Source organism: Geosmithia morbida (genome assembly GCF_012550715.1).
Source record: "Geosmithia morbida isolate 1262 chromosome Unknown scaffold_9, whole genome shotgun sequence".
In the NCBI taxonomy this organism is placed as follows: Eukaryota; Fungi; Ascomycota; class Sordariomycetes; order Hypocreales; family Bionectriaceae; genus Geosmithia; species Geosmithia morbida.
In genome coordinates, this window is record NW_023336196.1 from 68,146 (window position 1) to 78,861 (window position 10,716).

General features: G+C 54.4%; 3 protein-coding genes across 3 annotated transcripts; 2 read left to right on the forward strand and 1 right to left on the reverse strand.

The window, feature by feature from the left end:
- Positions 1-49: 49 nt before the first annotated feature.
- GMORB2_7564 (uncharacterized protein) lies at positions 50-4,702 on the forward strand (the record flags this gene model as incomplete). The annotated part of the gene is made up of 4 exons (XM_035469529.1): positions 50-113; positions 2,902-3,110; positions 3,224-3,335; positions 3,471-4,702. 4 exons carry the CDS (start codon positions 50-52, stop codon positions 4,700-4,702), a joined length of 1,617 nt encoding a protein of 538 aa, XP_035320623.1.
- Positions 4,703-5,456: 754 nt separating this feature from the next.
- GMORB2_7565 (uncharacterized protein) lies at positions 5,457-6,696 on the reverse strand (the record flags this gene model as incomplete). The annotated part of the gene is made up of 4 exons (XM_035469530.1): positions 5,457-5,730; positions 5,785-5,864; positions 5,937-6,381; positions 6,665-6,696. The coding sequence occupies 4 exons, from the start codon at positions 6,694-6,696 to the stop codon at positions 5,457-5,459; spliced, it is 831 nt and encodes a 276-aa protein (XP_035320624.1).
- A 1,634-nt stretch (positions 6,697-8,330) lies between these two features.
- GMORB2_7566 (uncharacterized protein) lies at positions 8,331-10,118 on the forward strand (the record flags this gene model as incomplete). The annotated part of the gene is made up of 4 exons (XM_035469531.1): positions 8,331-8,445; positions 8,528-8,676; positions 9,078-9,889; positions 10,055-10,118. The coding sequence occupies 4 exons, from the start codon at positions 8,331-8,333 to the stop codon at positions 10,116-10,118; spliced, it is 1,140 nt and encodes a 379-aa protein (XP_035320625.1).
- Positions 10,119-10,716: the final 598 nt, after the last annotated feature.

Below are 10,716 nucleotides of genomic sequence, written 5' to 3' on the forward strand. Positions count from 1 at the left end.
CAAAATGTTCGACGTGCATAGTTGCATATTTCGGCATGGTGAGTCCCAGATGGCGAACCACAGGCAACTAATCCTGTGCCTGGTCAGCTTTGCAGTTCTGACCATGCAATGGCGTATGCGGGCGGAACGTGAACGTGGGCGGGGGGGGGATAGGAAGTCTTGTCATCTTATGGGAAATGGGCTGTTCTTTGAGGGGGGGGGAGGGGGGTGGTTTGTGTGTGTGTGCGTGCGTGTGTGTGTCCTCCGTTCATCTTGGAAAGCTGGATCGGCGACCTATGAGGAGAGTTCCATCCTCATGTCGATCGAGTATACTGCGTGCGTGCGTGCGTGCGTGCGTTCAGGACCCTTGAATCGGGGGTTTTTTCTTTTTTACTTGTTCCTGATCAGATGATGTATGTGATAGCAGTGAGTAGTATTTCTGACCAAATCTATAGAAAGGAGACAAGATATATCGTCGTGTCCTGTCCTGTTTTCTCTTCCTCTTCTTCCTCTTCTTCTTCCTTCCCCCTCCATCTCTTCTTCCCCTTCTCATCTTCACTTTCATCTTCCCTTTCCTCTTCACCTGCCAAGCTGGAGTGGACATGCAATCGATCAGAGATGAAGAAGGGGGTATTGAAGAAGGAGACGCCCGACCAACATGTGTATATATGTGTGTGTGTGTGTGTGTGTGTGTGTGTGTGTGAGTGTGTATGTGTGTATCACTGGTGTGCCACGATGAGATGCAGTGTGAGATAGTGATGTTACATCATACATATATACCTGAAGTCAGAAGTGAGGCTTCACTGCAAGGCGCAGAGCTTCATTCCTCTCCTCTCCTCTCCTCTCTACCTGTTCGTACCCTGCCGTCCAAAAAGCAGGCCAGAAATGGTTGTTCTCCCCCCCCCCCTTCTACCCCCTACCCCCCCTCCGTTGACACGTCAGACCTACACTACAACACTACAGCTCTCTTTCCATTGTCTCTCACTCAAGGACTTCCGACATGATACGGAATGACGGACTTCTTGGAGATCACCACCATCATCGCCGTGGGGGGTCCCTGGTCGAGAAAGAGAAGAAGAAAAAATGGAGAAGAAATTATACGGCAAGGTGAGATGAAGAGTGCGAGAGAGATGTATGCACCTGGTACCCCGGAGTTCGTCGCCGCACACGAACCTGACACTGTCCCCACGATAAGCCGCGATAGAGGACGATGTAGATGGCGCGGCAGAGTCCTCATCTGACGGCAGGGTAGACGATATCGGCTTCAGTCAAACGTACCGAGCAACTGCCCGTCATTCGCATATGTTCGTTGAAGGGGGAGAGACGCACTGCAGTTGATCAGTTGATGAGGAGCGGAACAGTAGCCGACGACGCCCAGCTTATCTTCTTGTGTTCTACAGACCTGATGATATATCACTACGATATATATATTCTCGTAAAGTTCGGACATGGGATATCGGACTATCTAACCACTCTCTTCTGCATCTTCCATCTTCCATCTCTATCAACGAAACAAAGAAAATTTGAAAACAATCAAGAGAGTGAGAAGATCTATCGTATTGCGTTCCCCCCCTCTCCCCTGTCGTACTACTTCCGCATTGACGCCTACGACGGCCCAACCTCACCCCCCCCCCCCCCCCCCCCCATCGCAACATCCAATTTACTTCATCGGTGTAAGCCGGAATTTTTTATTTTTTTTTCGTTTCGTGTTTGTTCTGTTATCAAGCCTCTTTCCTATATTGGGTGAGAGGAGAGACAATGACAGAGAAAACTTATATAAACCCAGGCATGCACATACACACACATGCACATACACCACAACACCCCCCTCCCCCCTTGTCTCGTTGTTCCTACATTATTACCTATTACCTGCTACCCACAAAAAAGAGGAGCTGGACAGAGGACTCATCATGTCGACAGTTCAGTCCATCATGACCTCGAAACAGCCCAAGATTTCTCCTCCTCCTCCTCCTCCTCCTCCTCCTCCTTCCCCGTATCCCCTTGGCAATAGCCGTCGGGGTGGGGAAGGACGAGGACGAGGACGACCCCCGACCATATGCCAGGAGCCCAATACAGCCCAGCCAAGTCATCACCAGGGCATGGGCCCCCAGCATCAGCACCGGCATGAGGAGCACCGGCATGAGGAGCACCGGCATGAGATGTATCAGCCCGGAGAGGAGGAGGAGGAGCAGAGGAGGAATCTTACCCGTCAAGTCAACAGGTCCCTGTATCAGGCTACCGTCGAGGATGACGACGACCACCGTGGCCAGCATGTTGGCAGTGGAGACTTCGACAGCAGACGTGCCCAGGACCAGGACCAGGACCACATCTGCTCTGACAGCCATCAGGGGTCACCACCAGACAGCAGCAAAAGTAGCGGAAGCATCAGGAGCACCGGCCATAAAGGGTCGAGAGTCTCCCGCACAAGGATCGGGACAGATCCATCATCCACCATAGACAGCAATAGCAGCAGCAGCAGCAGAAGCAGCAGCAGCAGCATCAGAAGCAGCTATAGTAGTAGCAACAGCGAGAACGAGAGACAACTTACCCTCCCGGCCAAATACAATACTCCACCTCCGAAGAACAGCAGTCCGCCGTCATCGCCCTCTTCATCTCCATCAGGAACCTTCTTCTCGCCTTCTGCCTCATCCCAGGCTTCTCGTGTTGAACGTTTGACCAGTGACCTTTCAAACCTACAACAACAAAAACTACAACTACAAAAACAACAGCAACAACAGCAACAACAGCAACAACAGCAACAACAGCAACAACAGCAACAACAACGCCAACAGCATCAGCCACAGCAGCAGCCACAGCAGCAGCAGCAGCAGCAGAAACCTCGTGTCCGCTTCTCCAACCGTCCCCTGCCCAGGACTGGCAGCCACAGCCATCAACAGTCTCCCGTTTCATCTCCCACCCCAGCGCAGGCGCAGGTAGTGGATGACGAGATGGCTCCCAAGCAGACTAGCACCACCACCACCACCACCACCACCACCCAGGACCTTGCTATGCAGCCCCAGAGGACGCGTGAGTTGACCCCCGTCGATCTCAGATGGGGGAGCCTATTCGATGGCCAGGGCCGGCCCACCGAGCGACTTCGCAATGTATACCGTGGAGTCGGCGCCTTCGTCGTAAGTCGACAATGTCTCACCCCTGTATGGATTGGAGAGAGGGAGGGAGGCAGGGAGAGAGGGAGAGAGAGAGATGCATGAGAAATCTGACAAGAAAAAAAAATCTGTTACAGATGAAAGACATCAATCCCAATGCTAGCGTCATAACCCCCGCCATGATGAAGGTGTTTTACACCCGATTCGACTGCCGTTCCCAAGGGGACGAAGAGCTCATCCCTCATCTTGGTAAGTCGTCGTCGTCCTCCTTCTTCACCTCTGTTGTTCTTTCTGGTCTCTGTTCTCGCCCATCCTCTCTACGAGTGGTTTTCTTTCCTTTCTTTTTTTTTTTTTCGTGAGCGCTGACCATTCATGACCTACCAGACATCTTCGGAAACGTTGACCCTTCCATGCTCCAGCTCATGTACCAAGGTCTGGGGTGCGACTACCACCTCGTGCCCCTCCAGGGTATGCGCACCCCCATCATTCCCGCCCTGACAGTCACTGGCTTCGCCCAGTGGATGGAGCAGTTCGCCCTCGCCTGTCCCGGGAGCGAATCGCGCCGTCTGGCTCGCGTGGTCGAGGCGCTCCCCATCGACTGCTGCTACACGTCTGCCGCTCCCGGTGAGCAGTCCAAGACGGTGACCGAGAGGCTTCCCAAGCAGCTGTCGCGCCACCTCTTCCCCCCAAGGCACAACGCCGCCGTGAAGGAGGACATCGCCGACGTGTACCGAGATGCCCTGGTCCTCAACGACGACGATCCCAGGCACACGCCCAGACGCCGCCCACGTATCGTCATGGTCGACCAGGACCCGCCGCCACCGCTCAGACAGCTGCCGCCGTCTCCCACGAGGCGCAGCACCTACTCGGTCATCTCCGAGCCTTTGCTGCCGCCGCGGCAGGCCCTCTCGCCTCCCTGCGATGACAGGGTGGTGCGCAGGAGAGACGGTCTCGAGTACGAGCCGGCGAGAGTATACGTTAAGAGGAGTGACGACCGTGACCGCGAAAGTGAACTTGACCGTGATCGCCGTCGGATGATCACGCCCCCGCACGAAGCCGAGCTGGAGCGCAGACTGACGCGCCGCTGGACCTCGGCCCCGAGGGACGACGAGGAGAGGAGGGTGACGCGTCGCCAGACGGCGCCCCCCGTCGACGTGGAGGAGGAGCGCAGGCTGGACCGCCGCTCGAGCAGGAAGGACCCCGCCCCAGACCGTCACCACCACCACCACCACCGCCATCACCGCAAGCAGGAGAGGTCCCCATCCCCCCCACCTGAGAAGCGTAAGCGCCACAGAACCTTCTCCGACAGTCTCCGGTCCTTGGACCTCCTGACCGGCATGTCGGGCATGCAGAGCACCGTCGGTTGGGGCACCGCCGGCGGGAGCCGCACCCACCGCCACTCCCGCGACAAGGAAAAGGAGTCCCGCGTCAAGGAGAGGGACCACCGTGGGAAGGTCAGAGAATACCGTGGCAAGCAGAACGAGTATTACCATCACAGCCGTCCCAAGTCGAAGACGTTTCCCGCCTCTGTCGTGTCGATACCTGCGAGGCATGTTGGCGTCTGCGAGCCTGGCACGGATGAGGAGTGGCTTCGTGAGAACGGCTATACCGTGTGATGTCGATTTGTATCGTGCGTGCGTCTGTCTTTCCTGTTTCTTTTGTTATGTCTTCTTCTCTCTTCTTTTTTCTCACCTCATGTCTTGATTCTTTCCTCTGATCAATTCTCGCTTTTTTTTTCCTTCTTCTGTCTTTCATATGTCGCATGATTCGGATGAGTGTCCGGTTGGGGATGGAAACCTCTATATGTAACGGGATCAGGATCGGGATCGGGATCGGAATCGGGATGAGCATTTCATGGTGTAACAGGACTGGGCAGAGAGTTTCGTCTCGGAGATATATGGCGCAACAGGAGTAGGACGGATTACCCAAAATATGTCAGGGCAACTAAGAAATAAGCCGGAGCACATCTGGGCAGATACAATGTATAAAACAAATAGCAGAAATGTAACAAGTGTTTTTTTTTTTAGGTTCATGATGTCGTATTATGCCATGTGATGTTGTTTTGAGATTATAGGAAAAAGATATGAGAAAAAAATAAGAACAGGATGAGGGTCATAAGTCATTAGACATTTATGGAAAATCTGGTAATCCATATGGAGATACCAGCATGAAATGAGAAGATAGAGGAACGAAGAGGGGGTGATGGGGGGGGGGGGGGGGGGGGGGGGGGAGAGGACGAGGAGAAAAGGGAGGATGGAGGGATGGAAGATGACGTAAGGAAGAAGAAGGAAAGGCCATCGGTAGAGAGCAGGCCACGCTGTGGTATCGATAATGACAAGAAAGATATAGAAGACGGCTCGAACGGGGGTATCATCGGGAAGGTGAGGCGTTATAGTCAGTCATCTGCGAGAAACTGCTGGTGTTGGAATGGTAAGCCGAGGGCCCTGAAGCGCCGGCACTGCCACTGCCGACGCTCCCGTTGCGGCTGGTGCGCTTCTTCTTGAGGGCCTTGTAGTCCTCCTTGAAGACGGTGATGCAGCGCTGGATGTCGGGGTCCGGATGGGGTGGCATCTGGACCTCGACGGCCTTGAGACATATGCGGAGATGGAGAAGCTCGTCGTCGTTATCGCGAAGCTCCTGTTCTCTGTATCTCTGTCAGTCTGTGGCATCCGCCCGATCAGGCCTCGAGGCGACATACAGATACGATATGCGGTCTTGGAGAAACTTGATGCGCTGAGCGGCCGTCTCGGCACGCTGGATCAGCAGGGTGTGGATGTGCTGGTCGACAGTTGATCAGAATACAAGGCTGCGTGGGCACCTGGACGGAAGAGGGGGGGAGGGCAGTATTACCATGGACTCTTCCTGACGAGCTTCGAGGTTGCCCACCAGGACGGCGAGGTCGTTGTTGAGCTTCGTCAACTCGGCGATGACCTTGGCGGATGATGCCGGTCTCCGGGATGCATGGTTGTGAGCGCACGTGGTGGTGGTACTGACAGTGTCATCCGGGGGCGGCCTGTTCTCGAGAAGATGGGAGAAGCGTGAGCGCACGACGGTGTCGCCGAGGAGGGTGCCACCCTGGTCGCTCTGGCTGCGGGGCACGAGAGCTCTCGGTGTTGCGCGGAGGGGAGGAACAGCAGGCTCGGCAGGCCTAGCCGCCCTGACGCTGGTGCGGGTAGAGGGGAAGCCCGCCACGGTCTTTTCCAGCTTCTCGATCTGACTCGTCAGGGCGTCTTCGTCGACATTGCTGCTCGTGAGGTGGCGGGAGAGGCGGTCGAGACGCTGGGAGAGGGTGAGGCTGGCCGGGGAGGGTGGGAGTCGACGGTCGTCGTCGTCGTCGTCCATGGCAGGAGGGGAGAGTGCACGCTGAAATGGGTGTGGTTCTGGTTGGCTTCACCGATCCGGGTTGTCGTGGCGTCGGCCACTCATGAGATTAGGAGGTTGGGTTGAGATTGGGATGAAGCTATTGAGTATGGCCGGAGGGGGGGGAGGGAGGAAGAGGAAGGGGCCTCACCCTGACTGATTCCGGTGATGGTACTGATGAGACGAGTCGACTCTGTGAGCATAAATACAGACGTTACAAGGATGCAGCCTTAGTGAAGAATATGGTCATGTTAGATGTGCATCGATTCAACCCGAGTTATCAAAGCAACGTTCCTGAGACCGAGGCCGTTTTTTTTTTTCCCCCTTAGCTACTGAAGATTAAACGGCGGCAGGAAGCAGACGCCCCACTCTGATGACAGTATGCAGAAGCTGCACGTGATCTGTCGGAGAAGACAAGGAGAGGCTTGATCTGCATGAGTGAGGCCTCGTACGAGCTCGAGTGTACATATAGTTTACATGTATAAAGGCATGGGATGACGGTGATGCTTCGATCGGAAAGTAAACAGATAAGAAGTATAAGCATCTAAACTAGTCATTACTAGTCACCATCTGTCGCGCGAGAGCTTTCCCAGTAACAGTGATAGCATAATGGGGCTACCATCGGTTCAATGACGGGTACCGAGCCATCAACTCGGTCGGCTATGATGTCAACCTTGAGAAGCAGAGTCACCCCACAGAATGGACATCAAGGCTACGTACATGTACATGTACTCGTAGTATAGATTACAGTAATGTCACTACATTACTAAATGATGGGAAAATACATGTACGGAGTAGAGCAGGTTATGCTGCTAGTGCGCGATACAGTAAACAGAATTGCAAGCGGCCATGTGACTGAGCTCGGGGGAACGGAGAGGGCCCTTCTCCCTCACTCAGTGATGATCATACAACATACGGAGTATTACAACCCTTGGGTGATACCCCCGAATCAAGCTATAGCCTACTGCAGCAATACCGATGGACGACGGCAAGCTCTAGCCATCTCCAGTGGTCCGGTGCACGTCAACTCCTTCTACAGACCTTTTCCCCAGCCTGATCATCATTCACTGTTGAAAAAAAATTAATAGTGATAATAGTAATAAATAAATAATATTCGTATAATAAAAAAAAGGGAAAGAAATGTACCGGCGGCGCATGTCATTCGTCTCTACACATCCGGATCTCCTCTCCCCCCCCCNCTTTCTTTGTCTTGACACCCTGGGTTACCCTGATTGGCATCACATCCCCCCTCCCCCCCCCCCCCCCCCCCCCCCCACCGACTCCAAAGATTCTCCTCCCCCACACCAAAACTGCCCACCTTTTTTTTTCCCTTTTCCTTCCTTCCACTCTCCCTCTTCTCCTTCTATTTCCCCTCTCTGTTTATTGCAATCAATTGTCTTGTATAGTTTTCAATCTTATTCGATTTCTGTTCCATCTCTTCTTCTCCTTCTCTTTCGTTTTCCCCCCTTTCTCCAGCTTCTGCACTCGGTGTCCCGCGTGATTCCAGAGCCCAGTTCTTCACAGCCCAGAAGTGTGTCCCGCCCACCCGGCCACAACTTCCCTGCCTCGGCTGCTTGTGGCTTGCGCTGCGTGCGTGTGACTCCGTGGGGCCGAAATCGCTTTCCTCCGCCCCGTTTGCCGACTCATTTACCTTCCATCCGTTTTCTTTCCTCCTTCTCTCCTCGGAGACCCAAACTGTTCATCTCACCCGACAGAGGAGAAGACAGTACCTCCTCTTATACAATTACCGAGGTGGATAACCAGGCTGACACAGCAATCCATCGTCCCGGGCCGGTGCCCATCTCAATGCCCGCCCGTCCTATACCCTCCTCCGCTTAGGATCGGACCTTGACCAGCAAATACGACAAACTACAGCCCCCCATCATGTCCTGGAAAGCGTCGGAACGTCTGATGGACACAATCAGGCACTATGCCAGATTCCCTGCCACCGGAGTCAGTCTACGCCAGATGGTCCAGTTTGGCGAGAAGCCCTCTGTCGGTGCGTCGTCGCTCTCCCTCTCCCCCTCTCTCTATCTCCGCCCGCCACGTGTTGCGCCCATCCTCTCTGACAGCCTCAACAGGAACACTCTTTCGCGCCTCACAATTTCTCGCCGAGGAACTCCCCATACGCTTAGCGCATCGTGTACAGGAGCTCGACGAACTGCCTGATGGTCTCAACGAGATGCCCTCGGTCAACCGGGTCAAGGAGTGGTACGCCCAGTCATTCGAGGTACGATCTGTCTGACCGCCAGAGATCAGGGAAGGGGGGGGGAGGGAAGAGAAAGAAAGCAAAAAGGCGAAGGGGAAGTAAGCTGACAGGATCTCGCTTTGACTTGTCAGGAAATCACCACACTACCGCGACCACACCTCCCCAACGACGTGCGATCAAGACTGACCCGACCGGCCAAGCACCACGGGCGTCGGGCGCTAAAGCAGCTATCGGAAGCGACGCCCAATCCCTCCATCGAGGAGGGCGACAGGTCGGGCTGGGGCGGCATATACGCCGAGAGCGGAAGCGGCAACGGCGTCCTCAGCAGCCTAAATGGCAACAACGGCCACAACGGCCACAACGGCAACGGTCACGGTCACGGTCACGGCCACGGCCACGGTCACGGCCACAACGGCAACAAGCACCGGGCGGTAGCGGCAAGACGGTACTTTGCCATGGTGGACGACACGGCGGACTGGCCGCCGGAGCTGCACCTGTACAATCAGCGGTTCGCGCAGACGCTGCACAAGATCAAGCGTCGGCACGATGGCGTGGTGACGACCATGGCGCAGGGCATCCTCGAGTACAAGCGGCTCCGGCAGCGCATGCAGATCGACGACTCGATCCAGTCCTTCCTGGACCGGTTCTACATGTCGCGCATCGGCATCCGCATGCTCATCGGCCAGCACATCGCGCTGACGGACCAGAGCCACCACCGCGACCCCACCTACGTCGGCGTCATCTGCACCCGCACCAACGTTCAGGACCTGGCCCAGGAAGCCATCGAGAACGCCCGGTTCGTCTGCGAGGACCACTACGGCCTCTTCGAGGCGCCCCGCATCCAGCTCGTCTGCAACCCCGACCTCAACTTCATGTACGTCCCCGGTCACCTGTCGCACATGCTCTTCGAGACGCTCAAGAACTCGCTCCGCGCCGTCGTCGAGCGTCACGGCATGGACAGGGACGAGTTCCCCGTCACAAAGGTCATCGTCGCAGAGGGGAAGGAGGACATCACCATCAAGATCTCTGACGAGGGCGGCGGCATCCCCCGCTCCTCCATCCCCCTGGTCTGGACCTACATGTACACCACCGTCGACGCCACACCCAATCTCGACCCGGACTTTGACAAGAACGACTTCAAGGCTCCCATGGCTGGCTTCGGCTACGGTCTGCCCATCTCGAGACTGTATGCTCGTTACTTTGGTGGGGATCTTAAGTTGATTTCTATGGAGGGGTAGGTTTCTTTCTGGTTTTTTTTTTCTTTCCTTTTGTTTCTTTTTTTTTCTTTTTTTTTCTTTTTTTTCCCTTCCTTTTCTCCCCCTCCCCTCTCTTCTCTTCGCCTTCCTATATACATACACAGATTAGGACACAATATGGCTGACCATTCAATATGCAACAGCTACGGAACAGACGTCTACCTACACCTCAACCGACTATCGTCATCATCCGAACCTCTCCAATAGCAATTACACACCGCCGGGCCGTCTTCCTTCCCACTTGTTCTGCGCAAACGCCTCAAGGATCGAGAGGTGACGGAGCGGAGACAGGTGGGTGACGTCCTGGCGGTGGTAGACAAGCCCCGCCAATTTCAAGATGATACGGAGCTGTGATGTTTTTTTCCTTGATATCCTCTTGAGATTTGGGAATCTCACCATATGATTGCATTCTCTCTGGCATCAATCGAAAAGGTCTTTTCTTCTTCTTCTGTCCTTCTTCTTCTTTTCTCTCTCTCTCTCTCTCTCGACAGAGAATCTTCCATCGCACGCTCACTGCATGAAAATATGCACATATTACACGACATGGTTTATTTTATTATACCACACACACATACACACACACACACACACACAAACACACACATACAAATACATCCACGATCGAAAAAAATGGAGCTTCATGAAAATATACATGAACCCATTTTTTGGTCTATAGAAAAAATATCGCCATGGGGAAAACAAAACAAACCAAAAATTTCTTGGACTGGTTCCCCCCAAAAGGGAACGTAGGATATTTGGAGACGGAAAGGAAACAGAAAAGAAAATGCCGGCAAAAAAAATCCAA